This window comes from Malus sylvestris, chromosome 16 (assembly GCF_916048215.2).
Source record: "Malus sylvestris chromosome 16, drMalSylv7.2, whole genome shotgun sequence".
Lineage (NCBI taxonomy): Eukaryota > Viridiplantae > Streptophyta > Magnoliopsida > Rosales > Rosaceae > Malus > Malus sylvestris.
Genome location: NC_062275.1, coordinates 5123053 through 5139990, shown reverse-complemented (window position 1 = coordinate 5139990; position 16938 = coordinate 5123053). Strand labels below are relative to the sequence as shown.

The following is a 16938-nucleotide window of genomic DNA, read 5'->3' as shown; positions in this document are numbered from 1 at the left end:
AATAAGCATTTAACTTGTACATCTTCATAAAGCACTTTTACGAGTTAAAAATGCTTCCAATTTGATAATGAGGGTTGGTTGTGTTGGTGTGAGTTCGGGAATTCTTTGTAACCCTAGTCAATTATGTAATTTGCATATATATTGCCTCCTTGAGAGAAGAATAACACAACAATTCAAAACCTAATATTCTATTACAATTTTATCTGGTTAAGTCGGAAAATATTGTTTTTTGGTAGACGCCTAAGTTTGAATTCCATGCCGTCAATACGTAAAAAAACCAAAAAAGAGACTACGACCCAACTATAAATCTCAAAAATACTTGTAATATGACATTGACGTGACTCTAGGATGATGTAGCCTCCCGGCCTTCCCTCCACCATAAACTTTTGGATAGCAAAGAAATACTTCCAATATTTTATGCTTTTAATCATTTATGAAACAATTTTGAACCGACGATAAATCTCAAAAATACTTGTAATATACCGTGACTCTAGGATGATGTAGCCTCCCGGCCTCTCCTCCACCATAAACTTTTGGATAGCAAAAAATATACTTCAAATATTTTATGCTTTTAATCATTTATGAAACAATTTTGAAGACTCTTAATATCAAATTTTTTAATATTCATACAAATTGAACATGAAATCACCCCCGTTCACAAGAAAAACGAAGTCGCAGAAAAGCAAGCTTCTCGGAAATAGTAGAGCAAACGTTTTTCATATTTTCTCTCTCATCTTTGCCTTTACGTTTTTGGATAACGATACAACGCGTAGACCATAAACACCACACAGTGGGTCAAGCAATTATATCTTAACCACATAATGTTGATTAATGGTTGCACTCAAGCAATTATCACAAGCAATTATCACAATTATTACTTTTGGAAAATGTATTTTGACAAGCCACTCTTCTTCGACTTTTCTTCAAACCTCACATAATGGTGTGTTCCTAAGACGATTACTACTCAATTTCTTCAGAGACCTTAAAGTATGAAAACAAATTTTATAGACTTTTGAAAATGCTTATTCGGAAAGAAAATTCCCCACCAGTCTATGGTTACTTACCCGTGTCCCTTTACTGAAGCCAAAATGGAGATGTCAAAATTGTTCGGATTCTTGTTACTTTAGACAAGGCTAAGTCTGACGATAGCAATATTCTACAACTAGCAATTCATTTATTTTTAATCATATTTGTCAAACTCGTTGAAAGTGTTTTTATTACAAGCATGTCGAAATTTTTAATAAAAAGCAAAAGAAATAATTTCCACGCATATTTATTTGTCATATGCACATCCTTATTAACCCTTAATTATATTTGAGTTTATTGAAGTCAAAGATTATAAGCCCAAGTTTCTATAATAATATTCTACAACTAGCAACTCATTTATTTACAATTCTACTTGTAAAACTTGTGCAAAGTGTTTTTATTACAAGCATGTCGAAATTTTTAATAAAAAGCAAAAGAAATAACTTATGCACATTCTTATTTAATCCTTGGTTATGTTTGAATTTATATAACTAAAAAATTACAAATAAACAAAAGTGTGCATGTGAAACAAAGTTAAGATGGCTAACGAGACGATAGAGTGTAGAAATCAGTTTTTAAAATCAAAGTGAATTTCCAAAAAGCATCCAGAAAATTATTGTCGAGAATTCCTTAAAAGACACTCACAATTACCTTCTTTTTTTTCCACAAAACTTGCAAGTGCTTTTATGAAACACAAACATTTGAACATTTATATCACATATTGTCTTAAGCGCATTTAACTATCTAAAAACGCTCTTAATTTTTATACATTATCTTTGAAACAAGGTCGAAATCTCTTTATGTACCTCGAAAATTTTACGCGTGAGATCAAAATCTACGAAAAATAATCATAAACTCATTCAAGGACCATACTCTAGATTAAAATTCTACTAAAATTCAAGCTTTAATTAGCTGGCATGCAAAACTTGAATAAAACCAAAGAATCATTGTTGATATAAAAAACCCAATCAACATTAATCTTATTACTAAAACTAGTAATCTCATATATATATATATTAAAAAAAAAAAAAAAAAAACGGGTAGTAAATCACGGTTATCCACCTCTTCCAAGAACGAAAAGACTCGTAGAATCATTTCAACATTCTATAACCAAAAGATGGGCTTCCACACCACTTTCGAAGTAATGCGATACCCGAGGTGGAGGTGGCGCTGTGCCCACAGAACTTGCATTTCACGCACATAGGAAAATTCCGCGCAAAGCTGTCCCCGAAAGCGACCCGTAACTTCTTCCTTCTCGCGGATAAAGATTAAAACCCCTCGCCCAAAATTTCCACTTCCTCCCCTACTCCCCCATATAGATATCTACTTCTCAAGCTTCGCAGACAAACGCTTCCATTTCAGAGGTGAATTTTCACTGTAGTTTACATTCCTCTGTGAAATTTTATGTAATTCTCTGATTTTTCTGCGAAATTTGATTTCTTCTGCTCCTTCTACCTCGCAATTTACAGTGTGAATCGGATAGTTTTTCTTTTAGATGAATTTCCCAGTTAAACTCGTGTGATTGGATTTGATTTCTTAACTTTCGCGATTTTACGTTTCTCATAGTTTTAGTTGCTGTAATTGTCTGATTTTCATATTTTTTTTCTGTGGAATTTACTTGATTCTGCTTCTTCTAGCTCCCGATTTTACTGTGTTTAACGTCTGGAATTTTAATTTTACTTGAAATTCCGAGTGAAACTTGTGTGATTTGATGTGACATCGCATAATTCTTGGTAAATTTGCTCGAGAACTTTTTATTTTATTTTTATGTTATTATTGATGTTAATTTTTGGATTGAGTTGCGTGTATTAGTAAGCCGAGTTTTATCGCTTTGAATGTTGGATACAACTTTTGCGATTTGCTTTCGTTTGCTTTGGTTTATGTTAGTTTAATCGCAGAGGTCGCTTTTAACGGTTTACTTTATTGGTTTTTGTATTCTTTTGGCTTTTTTCTTTAATCTATTTGACTTCATGGTGTAGCTTACTTTTACTTATTTAAGATGCTTTATAAATATTGCCTATTGTCAAGCCGGTGAGGTGTGTGAAGAAACACGTATCACACGCGTCACCGGCTTGAATCAATGACGGAAGTTACTCAATGAAAGTAAACCCGAGATTATCAAGTTTTTGTTAACCAATTGTAGAAATATTGTATATGTACTCGTGCTACAGTCGATTTTAGCTTGATACGGTTGTTATTTTATACAAATTGATTTTGAGGCTTAGATTTGTAACAAGGGTATGCTATCCACACGCTCCTTTTTACCTCTTACACACTCTTCTAATTTTTAGTCATCGGATCGGATGAATTGAAGAAGATCAAATGACAGAAATCAACAAGGGGTGCGTGAGAAGTAAAAAAGGATGTGTGGATAGTACACCCCTTGTAACAATCCAGCTCTGGCTAGCCAGTATTTCCATTTGGCAGCTTATCTGCGTTGTCCTTTAGTTTATATATTTTTTTTCGGATTTCTATCCTATAAGTTTATATGTTTTCCCAGATTGCTACGGGAATCAAAGTTTGATCATATTTGGTTTGTTAGTTGTGCACTTGGTGAAATTTGTATCTAGTAGTATATAGGGTCAATATTTGTTTCTGAAAGCAAACCTTGCTTGTATAAAGGATAAACCCTCATTAATTTAAAATTCAAATGTGAAGTGATTATTCCAATTTGTTAATGGATATTGTAATCCTTCTTGAAATAAATTTATTTATCAACTCAGACTTTTTGGCCTCCGCTAACTAGATTTTTGTCGAATGAAATGGTCAGGTTCATGCTTGTGGTTTTGCTATTTGAAATTTGGGTTGACATTACCATTCACCTTTGTTAGCCATTTCATTCATGGTCTGCTAGTTGATGTGGCATTATGGTCTGAGAGTCACCCCACAGTTTAGGGCCAAAGATTTTATAGCATATGGCTTTATGCCATGGTTATTTCAGACTAAAGTTTTTGGAATATATTCACACTTTTTCTCGAGCGCTCCTGCTAGGCTTCTAATTGAATTGGTTATAGAGTTTCTGAGATACCACCTGGCTGCTGGCTCTATTTTTTGTCGGAAGTATGTGTATATCCGTGCATATATTTATACACCCAGGCACACAAATTTATTAACAATTCCCAGGTTTCAATTCTTTCTAGAAAGTATCATGCATATGCAACTAACCTATGTGTTGAAGTTTTGTTTCCTTTAATTAATTTAATCTAATTTTCTGCAAGATTGCAATACATTTGTACTTGAATTTCTTTGGTAAGACATTAGCACTTAAAATTTGATTGAAAATCATGTAAGTTTTACTGGTGAAAAGATGGAACGGTGAAGCTATGCATTTTTGTCTATTGTTGACATTTTGATTTTTAGCTATGTTTTTTGACGTGGAATATACATCTGGGACTATGACAGGCTGCCTGTTAGGCCTATATAGCTCTTAAGCATTTATTGCATATGCACTAAAAATCTGCTTGACAATCAGCATCTGATTACCATTTTACTGTTCTTGTCATAACCAGAAGATGGGACAAGCTCTTGGTTGTATTCAAGTGGACCAGTCCACTGTTGCTATCAGGGAAACTTTTGGGAAGTTTGATGATGTGCTTGCACCTGGATGTCACTGTTTGCCTTGGTGTTTTGGTAGCCAGGTAGCTGGTCGTCTCTCCTTACGTGTGCAGCAATTGGACGTTCGTTGTGAAACAAAGACAAAGGTTTGTTGTATATTCATTCCTTTTCAACAAGAAGATTTGTTTAACCTTCTAAGCACACACTGTAAGCACCGCACACAAACTCTAGGAGCATCTATTAGTACAACTGTAGCAAATTTGGAAAAATATGTTATTGTGTGAGAGCCATGTAAGTCTGATTAGGAATTCAAAATCTATCCGCCAATTCTGATCTTTGGTATTTCTTCAGGATAATGTTTTTGTTACTGTGGTTGCTTCAATTCAATACCGAGCTTTGGCTGAGAAGGCTTCTGATGCCTTTTACAAGCTCAGCAATACCAGAGGGCAGATCCAATCTTATGTCTTTGATGGTATGTATTTATCACTGAAATTTATAATTAGTTTCATAAATCTGTGGGTTTATGTGTGTTGTTATTTTCCTTCTAGCTTATTAGTTCAATTGTGATAAGTTCTCTGTATAAAGTCTGGTGGGATTTTCATTTAATATTCCTTAAATGTGATTTTGAACTGTTAGTAATGAACTGTTATTCTTTGAGTAAAACACAAAATTTCTTGGAAACAGAGGTGGAAAAATAAGAAGTCTATGTTTTGAATATCGGTGCAGAATATTTCTTACACTCGAGGTTTTGCTTTGAAAGTATATCTGATTCTTGTTCTTATGTCATTTTTCCTGGGGCGAGGAATTTAGCTTCAATATTGTAGCTTGCAGATAAAACTAACAGAAGTCTATTGTTCTTTCAGTGATTAGGGCAAGTGTTCCGAAATTGGACCTAGATTCAACCTTTGAGCAGAAGAATGATATAGCCAAATCTGTGGAAGAAGAACTTGAAAAGGTGCACAGATGTTTCTGCCTTGTCTGGTTTAGATTTCATTATGAAACTTCTGTCACTCGTAGTAATTTATTGTGGATACGCAGGCCATGTCACATTATGGGTTTGAGATAGTTCAAACACTAATTGTGGATATCGAACCAGATGAGCACGTGAAGAGATCGATGAATGAGATTAATGCAGGTATAATAATATGTTTAAATCCATATGGTCTTATGACATTTAATGTTTTGTTTAAAACATTTTAGTAGGCTTGTTTTGTTGCATGCTTTGTCCGAGTAAAGATTAATTTATTTTGAAACTTTACCAAAGGCTAGTCAAAATTGAACCCTGTTTCATTTTGTATGACCTGGACGAGGTTCATCTGGAGGTCAAATTTTGTTAGTTCCATGTTGTTTTTTGGTAGTTTTTGTCTCGACTGACCATGGATTTCGAAGTCTGTTCTATTTCTTGCCATCCTTGACTGATACAGTTTTCTGGTAATTAAAAGGTTAGGATGTTTTTCATCTATAAGGTTTTCGACTCCTATCATCCAAACGGCTTCAGTGTGCCTAAAACAGAAAGACGTAACCATTCTTGAGATGCACAAGGATTCTCTGAGCACCTCTGTAGCATGAAAAGTATCGAGACTGAGATGTCTCATGCGTCTCTGTGAATTTTAATTCCTTTTTGTGGGACAGTAACACAAGTGCACCTGCAATAAAGTTTTTCTTTGAATTATTAAGTTTGTTTGGCCATAGCAGCTGCAGAACGACTAACATATGCATGTTTTTCATTAACTAATAGCTGCTAGGATGAGGGTGGCCGCAAGTGAGAAAGCTGAAGCAGAGAAGATACTACAGATTAAGCGAGCTGAGGGAGAGGCAGAGTCCAAATATCTGTCGGGGCTTGGCATAGCAAGGCAGCGCCAGGCCATTGTGGACGGGCTGAGAGACAGCGTGCTGGCCTTCTCTGAGAACGTACCTGGGACATCATCCAAGGATGTCATGGACATGGTTCTCGTGACCCAGTACTTTGACACAATGAAGGAGATTGGTGCATCCTCAAAGTCCAATTCGGTTTTCATCCCACACGGACCAGGTGCTGTGAGAGACATTGCGTCGCAGATAAGAGACGGACTCCTTCAAGGAAGTTCGATTCAGGAGTAATGCCCTTGGGCGCGGCACTGAATGCCAGCGCAGTTACGCTAGACTCGAATTTGTGTGTGCTGTAGGATCTAAGAGAGTGTGGACACTCTCACGTATATAATATGTAGGGTGAATTTTCTGTGCTTGTTAATATCTTGGTTTTGAAACTCAAGGGTGTTGTTTCGACTTTATAATATAGTCGAAGAAGCAATTCGAACTATTTATCTTGCTCCATTTGTGGTTTAAGGGTCTTTTTGATATTATAAAAGAGAAAGGGTTTTTATGATGATTGGTCCATGAAATTTCATCGTTAATTGAGTTCTGCAGACTAGTGTGTTGAATTGAGAATTTTGAGAGATTTTAATGAATTTATAAATATATGAATTTTTATGGAGTTTAATTGATTTGTAAAGATTTCATATAAAATTTTGATTCAATTCATTCGAAATCTCATAGGGAGATGTGAGATTTGTGGATGCTTAATATATATTAAGAAATCTGTTAAATTCCTTCTAATTCCTCAACTTTTTCAAATTCTTTAAAATCATTTTTTAATTGAATACACTTGGAATGTTGTAAACTTCTTTAAAATCCTAACTGAATACACCCGAATTTCTACGGATTTTAATAAATTATCTTAAAATTCTAATTGAATACATCTTGATTTTAAGAGAATCACCTAAAATCTTGATTGAATACTCCTAGATTCATTAAAGAATTTAAATTCTTTAAAATCCCAATTAAATACGTTCCCTAAATTCGTCCTTAATTTAGAATTGTGTCAACTCTTTTTTTTTTAAAAGACAATTCAAAAATAATAAACAAATAAAATCACGTGTGTAAAATAAAAAAGGGAAATTTTATTTGCATAACTCAACACTTTGGTCCCTAACATTTCAAATCGATAAAAGTGGTTCTTGAGATTGTCCACCATTTATCATTTTTGTCCTTCCGTTAAAAACTCCGTTAAGTGTCCCGAAGCTCTTGGTTGGAAGTTTGGGCAATTTTCAAAATTTCGTAACTCAATTGTTTCTTAACCACATTCGACCCATAATATATCAAAATGAAGATAGGAAAGTGTAGAATAAGATTATACCTATTTGGAAGCCCAATAGATGACGGAGATGGCTGGAAAATAGCCTCAAAGTTGATTGGTTCGAGAGAAAACTGGAAAACTCGCTAGAAACTAGGTAAACTTTAAACGTTCATAACTTCTTCAATACTCAACGAAATCAAGTGATTCAAAAATGAAAATCATACTTCTCAACGAGATGAAGAGAATGGTACATTTTTCAATCGCTAAATCACTGTGGTTTGGCCGGAAAACAGCTCAAAAGTGGCTAACTTGAGACCAAGACAGCCACTTTCAAGCCATTTTGCGGCCAAATCACACAGAGTTAGCCATAAAAAAAAAAAAGATACCATTCTATTCGTCTCATCAAGAAGTATGATTTTCATTTTTGAATCACTTGATTTCGTTGAGTATTGAAAAAGTTATAAACGTTTAAAGTTTACCCAGTTTTCGGCAAGTTTTCCAGTTTTGCTTTGGATCAGTCAACTTTGAGGCTATTTTCCGGCTATATCTGGCAGCCATTGGGATTCTAAATAGGTATAATATTATTCTACACTTTCCTATCTTCATTTTGATATATTATGAGTCGAATTTGGTTAAGAAACGATTGAGTTACGAAGCTTTGAAAATTGTCCAAACTTCCAGCCAAGAGCTCCGAGACATTTAACGGAATGACCAAAATGATGGATAGTGGACAATCTCAGTGACCACTTTTATCGATTTGAAATGTTAGGAACCAAAGTGATGAGTTATGCAAATCTCAGGGACCATTTTGGCTATTTAGCCGTATGTATGCCCACATGCATACAATAAACTTTTCATATGATTAATAATGTAATTTGTTTGTTTCCAAGATATTTGCTCTATAAATAGAGCATTACTAGTGTTCAACAATAACAAAAAAAACAAGAGAAGAAAGAAAGCTATAATATTTTTAGTATCCTCCTATTTCTCTCTTATCTGCAATCATTTTATATTAGTGTAATATTTTGCAACAACCTCACTTTGGTCCCTAGCAAAGGTTATCTCTCTAATTTTTGCCTATTTATAACATGTTATCAGCACGACTATCTAACCCTAAAACATTTCTCATTGCTCTTCGCCGAAAGAAAAAAAATGTTTCCTTTAAAGATTTTATTGTTCTTCTTTTTCCTCTGCCTCACTTGTTGGATATACCCTCGTGAATAATTATTCGCATCATGCCTGCTTTTAGTTCTTAACATAATAGTTACTTATATCTTTGATTTCTTGTTTAGTGTAGCTCTTGACTAATAACCCAGTGTTTATTTATGCAATCCAAGACGGTGCAATATCATCGCCTATCTTGAACTACATATCTAATTTTACTGCAAATTTTACGTGGAACGGTATAATCGCCCACCCTACCCTGCTTATTTAAATTTGTCTGCTATTTAATTTTATTGCAATTTTTTGTGGTGTGGAATAATCGCCACACCACCAAAAATTGCAATAATGATTTGACCGTTCAATCATTATGATGATTGGTCCATGAAATTTGACCGTTCAATCAAAATGGTATCTGAAATAGAAAAATTATCAACTTAGTCCCTAGATTTGAGTTATGCAGATTAGTGTGTTCAATTGAAAATTTGAGAGATTTTAATGGATTTATAAATACATGAATTTTTATGGAGTTTAATTGATTTGTAAATATTTCATATATTTTTTTTTATTCAATTCATTCGAAATCTCATAGAGAGATGTGAGATTTGTGGATATGAAATCTCTTAAATTCCTTTTAATTTCTCAACTTTATCAAATTCTTTAAAATCAATTTTTAATTGAATACACCTGAAATGTTGTAAACTTATTTAAAGTCTTAACTGAATACACCTGAATTTATAAGGATTTTAATAAACTATCTTAAAATTCTAATTGAATACACCTTAAATTTAAGAGAATCAATTAAAATCTTGATTGAATACTCCTAGATTCATTAAAGAATTAAAATTCTTTAAAATCCCAATTAAATACATTCCCCTAAATTCGTCCTTTATTTAGAATTGTGTCAACTCTTTTGTTTTAAAAGACAATTCAAAAATAATAAACAAATAAAATCACGTGGTGTAAAATAAAAAACTTTGAAGAATTTTATTCTCTTTTTTCAAAGTAGTCTAGTCATTTTTTAAATTTAACAATACAAGCGATAGTAAAAAAAGGTGTTCGAATTTTAGGCGAAGCACAGATAAACTGTTTTGACCATATTAGCTAAAATCTTTCTTTGATATAAGAATAATTGACACGCTCTTATCAGAGTTAAGGCATGCTGGCTGTCACTCGAAGGTGATATAACCAAAAGTATAAGTGATGTAAAAATGTGAATAAATTAAGGAAATTGTTATTAGCACTCCAAAAATCTCATTCTACACTTCAAACTTTCTATATTGGGAAAGAAAAATACAATTATGAGGAGTGTAGAATGAGATTTTTAGTGCGTCAATAACACTTCCCTAAATTAAAACCGAAACTATAACTTATTTAAACTAATAAAGTGAGCGCGCAGTAATGGGTAGAACCCATAGAATACAAATATTCAAAGCATATATGACATATAGTGCAGTCGAAATTAGTTAAGTACTTAATATACAACGGGATAAATTCATACACTTAAACAAGGATACGTCAGAACCGCTGGATATTCCTCGTATGCCACAGAGTAAATCAGCTAACTAGAACCTGGAGGGGCAAAAAACATAAGGGTGAGTGGGCAAAAACAAAAGTTTATAAAATCCATTTATTTTCTGAACATACTAACCCCTCGTTGTAAAACATGTATAATTTCCAGAAAATCATACTACGTATAAGTATGAAATCAAATGTAAATCAACAATAAATCTAGAAATACGCCAAATCACAATATCTTACAGTAGCATAATAAAATTAAGTGTTCATCAATCTACGCTAACACACGAGTTTATGCAAATAGTTTCAGACATGAACAAGACTGGGTGTAATCAATATATATATATGCTCTAGTACTACAATCACGTGAATACTGGTGCTAAGTGCGGCACATATGAGTCAGAGTTGCCTAATGCAACCTGTATAACAGGATTGACACCTACTTGGATCCAAGGTGAACGTATGGTCCGATGTGCACATACACGTGAAAAACTGGCCCTTGCTTGGGGCAAGTACTACACCAATGCAAGCATGTATGATGAGCAAATATAACATGTATGAACATGCCATGATAACAGATAAATCTCATCGTCATAACAACATTTTTAAAATTAAATAAATCATGGCATATAGGGGTAAAATCAATCTAAAAGCATTTATGAAAACTATAAAACTTTATATATAATATACAAAAACAAAATGCCCACTCGCTGATACGTCCATGGATCGTAACCCCCTAGCCTCACTTGTCCTCGTACGTCCTCAGGGTAAGTTTTCCTTATATGCAAAACAACTAATGATAATTAATTAAATAACACATATACGAAAAAAAGTTAGGAAAAACCCCCATAGTTTGCTCAAACGGAAGGTTTGAATGTACGAAAACATTCTACTCAACGTCACAAACCCATATGTGTCAACCACTCATCGCCCGGAGGCCGGACGTGTCACATCCTGGCCCGGGCCCCCATCATATCCGGGCTCGACTCCACCGTAGCACGATATTGTTCGCTTTGGGCATCGACCACGCCTTCATGGTTTTGTTTATGGGAACTCACACGAGAATTTCCCAGGGGGTCACCCATCATGTGATTGCTTTCGTGCGAACTTGCTTAAATTCAGAGTTTCTATGGAACCCGAAGCCAGTGAGCTCCCAAAATGTCTCGTGTTAGGTCAAGATGAGAATATATATATAAGGCTTACAAGATCCACTCCCCTGGGTGATGTGGGATGTTACAGGATGTGCCCTCACATGCTGCCTAGCCCACGACCATACGCCTGGCAGAGACAGAAGACAGGAATATTCTGTCAGAGTTGATGAAATATTCTGTTAAATAGTTAACATAACTTAACGGTGTTACCTGACGCCATTAGAATATTCCATCAACTTTGACAGAATATTCTTCGTCTTCTCCTGTGGAACCGCGTCGTCTGGTTTCGTTGGAAACTAGAAAACATTGCCGGTTTATGGGGAAAATTCAAATCTTCATAACTTGCTCATTTCTTAATCATTAGTTTATACCTCTTAAAAGTAAAAAAAGTGGACGTAAGTGGCCTTAAATTGGCTTGAAAGGTTCGGACTATTTTTCGACTCCTCGAAACTGTGCTTCTACGCATTAGATATTTTTCAAACTTGTACTAGGGGCCTCGGGAAGTTGGGTAAAGGCTTCCTAACGTCCTAAAAACTTGTAACTCGGCCGGGATCACGTTGGAGCAAACTCGTCCGAGTCGGAGCTTCAGAGTTAATGAGTCAAGACTCATCCATTTCGTGATAGGTTGGTACGGCTAGGTTCGTGAGGATGGGTGGAGTACGATGGTAGTGTTTTTAGGTTCGATCTGTGAAGTTTGATTGTGGTGTATTGTTGTTGCAGAGAGGAGAGGGTCTCGGGACAGAGAGAGAGAGGAAGAAGATGAGAGAGAGAAACAACTTTCTGATTGGGCAAAGAGAAAAGAGAGTGATCTGATTGGTGGAAAAGAAAGAAAATTTGATTGGGTGAGAGAATTGAGGAAATGAATTAATTGGTGAGGGGAATGGGTACACGAGTCCAATTTTAAAAGGGAAAAGTGATAAGGTTTTCAGATTTGGCACAGTAAAAAGTACCCAAAAGATCTGTCCCCTTAAATTTAATGGTCAAAACATTATACCCGCTGCAACGTATTTTAATTGAGCGTAACTTTTTCGTTACAAATTCAATTTGGGTCTAACTCGCGCTTACGCGTTCGTAACAATGAGTACTAATTAATTACGATATCAAGAAAATAATATAAAAACAGAATGACTACATTCACGTCAGGTTTCACTTTTGCCAAAAAGGACATAAATGTCAATTTACACACTTGGGGAGAAAATTACATGAAAAATTAGGGACAGATCATCACAGTAATGCTAGAGAGACTGAATTTGTAAACAATATTTAGAAACTAAATGACATGAAAGTTGATGATTGATTTATTACTTAAACGTTGATAGACGTATTCATTTCTATTAGTAACACATCATTTAACTTGTACATTTTGTTTTCAAGTTTAGTTAGCATTACCCTTGATATAATAATACAAACGATAATACAAAAGCGAATACAGATAAATGTTTTGACCATTTTAGCTACAAATTTTCTTTGTATAATTGGTCGTTTTTAATTCATCAAATTTAAGAAAATTGTAGGTGTAAATAAAAATGCAGGAAAATATATAAAGAAAATAAATCAACAAACAAAACAGCCGGAAGAAAAAAAACAATACAGCACGCGAGGAAAAAACAATTAACATGTAATTTATTTCCACGTGTCTCACGAAGCAACACCAAAAAGGCGAATATGCCCATTGTCCAACGCAACCTCTCGTACGATTCTCGAGGTCCAAATCACCGGTACCTCTCCTCCAAATCAACGGCCACAAACCCGTACCTCTACCCAGTACAAGATCCAACGGCCCACGCCTCTCTCCTCGGTCTCAACTAACACCTTCCTAGGGTTTCTAGGTTAGGCCCATTTTGCTCCTTCTTCTCTCTTCTTCTTCTTCAGTTTACAACCAGACCACAAATCCAGCTCCGCTTTCTCTGAAATTTTCCTTCCAAATTTTCTCGAGAAACAATCATGGTGAAGGGCCCAGGACTCTACTTCGATATCGGCAAGAAAGCCAGAGGTTCGCCATTTTCATTTTCTCTTTTATTTTCTTGATTTATCGTATTTTCTTTTCTTTTTTTCACTCATGAAAATGTATATTTGTTTTTTCCGCCCAGATCTTCTCTACAAGGATTACCAGAGCGACCACAAGTTCACCGTCACCACTTACACTTCCACCGGAGTTGTAAGCTTCTAATTTCCTATGTTTTTTGTTAATTTTTTTCTCTTTTGATTTTGATTTTTGTCCGAGAAATGAATAGTGCATCTTTTTTCTTTTTGGAAATTTATTTTCTGTTTGGTTGCTGAGAAAGTGTTTAATTTAATTTTGCTGTACCAAATCATTCGAGTCACATGATGAATACTAAAAGTTTAAGGTCTGCACTTACAGTCTACTTAAGAGTTAACTAATATTCATGCTTCCGGTCATCGAAATGCTGGCTATTTTTCTGTTGTGAATTTAGAGGACTCGTTGATTTTTTTAAGCTAATTGATAAGTTACCTGTTTGGTTACTATTCGTTCCCGCGGATTCCTTGGATTTGCAGCATGGTTTTTCACTGGTTTATGTTAAGTGATCTTGAAATGCTGTTGGGTTTGTAAGGATATGTTTTCGCATGCTTTACTTGAATTTATGGGTCGGAGGCGTATTTTATACATTGAGCAGTCGAAAGTACTTTGATTGTCGTTCTCAGATGCTTACACTCAGCCCTTTTGTTATTCTATTAGTAATCTGGCTGCTTGCTATGTGTGATTTACGTGGTGTGTTTTATATTTGTTGGATCCTACTCCCTGTCATTTTAGCTTTGTTTTATCCGACTTTGTTTCGTTCTGATATTTCGATTCATTTTACTTCTCAAGGCAATCAGTTCAACTGGAATCAGGAAGGGTGAACTGTATCTTGGGGATGTGAGCACTCAGCTGAAGAACAAGAACATCACGACTGACGTGAAAGTTGACACCAACTCTAATGTAAGTCAGCAGAGCTAATTGTATCTGCACCAGCTTTTTTCTTCTTCTCATGTATAGAACAATAGGTCAATGCAGTAACCTGAAACCTCCTGACCTGAACTCATTACTGTTTGGTCATGTGTTTGTACGATCGGTATGAAGTTTTATGGTTTTAATAGCTAACTTTTGCAACTTTATCTTGGTCCTTTTAAGGTGTGCTCCATGTGATTTAACACATGAGACTTGATTGTTTTTAAATCTCAGAAGCAGACAATGTTTAAGTGGTATAAGTTCTTCATTTTTCTTCCCAACTACTAGATAACACTGTAAGCACATTTTGTGGCGTTAGTGCAACCGTATAGGCCAAATTGTTACAAATTTCATTGTCTACATTTAGTTAGCTGATAATATTTAGTTAGAGACTTCACCATCTTGTGTATGGGTCTATAATTATGCGCTTATCTTATATCGTTAATTTATTCGATACAGGGTTACACCTGCAAATGTTAGTATTCTCCTTTTGTTGCACTTGTAAATTTCATGCGGTGAACAGGCAACCTATAACTGATTATGCATAATGGAGTAATTTGGTTGCATTGTTATTTTGACTGATAATTGTCTTTTAACATGCAGCTTCTCACGACCATTACTATTGATGAACCTGCACCTGGTCTCAAGGCAATCTTTAGCTTTATTGCCCCTGACCAGAGATCTGGCAAGGTAAAGAATCATCGCGTCCATTTTCTGATTGACTTGTTGCTTCAGTTGTGTTCACTTTTCTGCTCTGTTAATGCATGTCTTATCGGGCATGATATGCATAAGCGTCATTTTTTCATGGTCCGAACTTGGGTATTTTGTAAACAGGTGGAGCTCCAATATCAGCATGAGTATGCCGGGATAAGCACTAGCATTGGGTTGACTGCCAATCCGATTGTTAACTTTTCTGGTGTTGTGGGGAACAATCTTCTCTCTCTTGGAACTGATCTTTCTTTCGACACTGCCTCTGGCAACTTTACCAAAGTGAATGCAGGGTTGAATTTCACCCATTCTGACCTCATTGCTTCCCTATTACTGTGAGTACTTCTGTTGACGAGATCGATAAACCATAATAGATCTTGTGTCATTATTGGAGTCGAGTTGGGCTTATTTCATACGTATGTTTAGGTTGATGTGGTCATTGCATGTATGATCTGATATTGTTGGTGGATATACAGGAACGATAAAGCTGATACTATTACTGCTTCCTACTACCACACTGTAAGCCCGCTCACCAACACTGCTGTTGGTGCGGAGCTGTCCCATAGCTTTTCAAGCAATGAAAACAGCCTCACAATTGGCACAGCACATGCACTTGACCCCCTAACCACAGTGAAGGCTCGGGTGAACAACTATGGCAGGGCGAGCGCTCTCATCCAGCACGAGTGGCGTCCCAAGTCATTCTTCACCATCTCAGGAGAGGTTGATACCAGGGCAATAGAGAAGAGCGCAAAGATCGGTCTAGCCTTGGCCCTCAAGCCCTAGGCGTATGCAGGTATTCTGTGAAACTGGAATGTGGATTGTTTCTGTTTTTCCATGGTGGAGGGGGGAATAAGAGTAGGTAGACAGAAGGGGAATTTTCTCTGATGAACTTGTGGTCATTTTCCGGTGGTGGTATTCGTTTCCTTAATATCTTTGGCGGTAATCGGGTTGTATAAAATAATTGGCACGAACCGATGTCGTGTCATATTCCTTTCGAATGTCCTTCCAACCCAAATGTTGACGGAGGGTGTACGTTAAAATGCTTTATGTGGGTTTTTGTCAATCGCCGTATGCATTTTTACGCATCTCGAAATTTTTTTTTCCGATAATTAATCAAACTTGCGAACGTAGGGCAAATTCGAAGCGATGGTAAATGTTTCGTTAACTTAGATCACAAGTAATGGTGGTTTTTCGGGTTTTTGTGCAAAAGATCTTCCGATCCGACCTTTTTGGTCATTTGATTTTGGATCCAGCGATCTGTCTCTCGAAGGTTTGACAAAAACGAAAAAGCTCTTAAACGTCGTACCATGTGGACTCGAGAGTTCCTAATCCTAGATACCTTTGTGAAAGGAAAATAAAAGAGAATATCCAAAAATGCTTTCTGCGTGAGCGTAAGCATTTCGCCCAAAAGAAGAGAAATGCTAATGCTAAGGAGATTTTCGTAAAGTGAGATTTTTTTTTAACTCTATGGTTCTCACGGGTGTCAAAATTTTGATGGTAGTTGTTGCGTATTTCTCACTCTTCATCTCCTTATGATAGAATTCTTCTAACGGAAATTTGAAACGGTAATTCATTTGATCATCGCATCTTCACTACCTTTTAACATGGTAAAACATGAAAATCTATTAATCCTATTAAACGAAAACTATGCTCTTATAACCTGTATTTGTGATTGGCTAGTTCTATTAATGGAGTTTGAATCCCTTCATTAGATGTTTTTTAAGTATAACAAGTAAGACTTTGAAGTTAGGTAT

At 35.5% G+C, this 16938-nt stretch overlaps 2 protein-coding genes across 4 annotated transcripts; both read left to right on the top strand.

Annotated features, from left to right (window-relative positions):
- The first annotated feature begins 2199 nt into the window (after positions 1-2199).
- LOC126607733 (hypersensitive-induced response protein 2) lies at positions 2200-6946 on the top strand. Of its 3 annotated transcripts, none has more exons than XM_050275460.1 (6): positions 2200-2390; positions 4539-4727; positions 4933-5053; positions 5445-5536; positions 5620-5716; positions 6320-6946. In XM_050275460.1, the coding sequence occupies exons 2-6, from the start codon at positions 4539-4541 to the stop codon at positions 6679-6681; spliced, it is 861 nt and encodes a 286-aa protein (XP_050131417.1). In that variant the 5' UTR covers positions 2200-2390; the 3' UTR covers positions 6682-6946. The 3 variants fall into 3 exon arrangements, with proteins under 3 accessions (XP_050131417.1, XP_050131418.1, XP_050131416.1); XM_050275461.1 differs by having other exon boundaries at positions 2200-2432; positions 4536-4727; XM_050275459.1 differs by having other exon boundaries at positions 2202-2390; positions 4536-4727.
- Positions 6947-13349: 6403 nt separating this feature from the next.
- Positions 13350-16247, top strand: LOC126608233 (mitochondrial outer membrane protein porin of 36 kDa). Its single transcript, XM_050276084.1, has 6 exons — positions 13350-13519; positions 13617-13684; positions 14357-14467; positions 15080-15166; positions 15311-15519; positions 15661-16247. Exons 1-6 carry the CDS (start codon positions 13471-13473, stop codon positions 15965-15967), a joined length of 831 nt encoding a protein of 276 aa, XP_050132041.1. The 5' UTR covers positions 13350-13470; the 3' UTR covers positions 15968-16247.
- Positions 16248-16938: the final 691 nt, after the last annotated feature.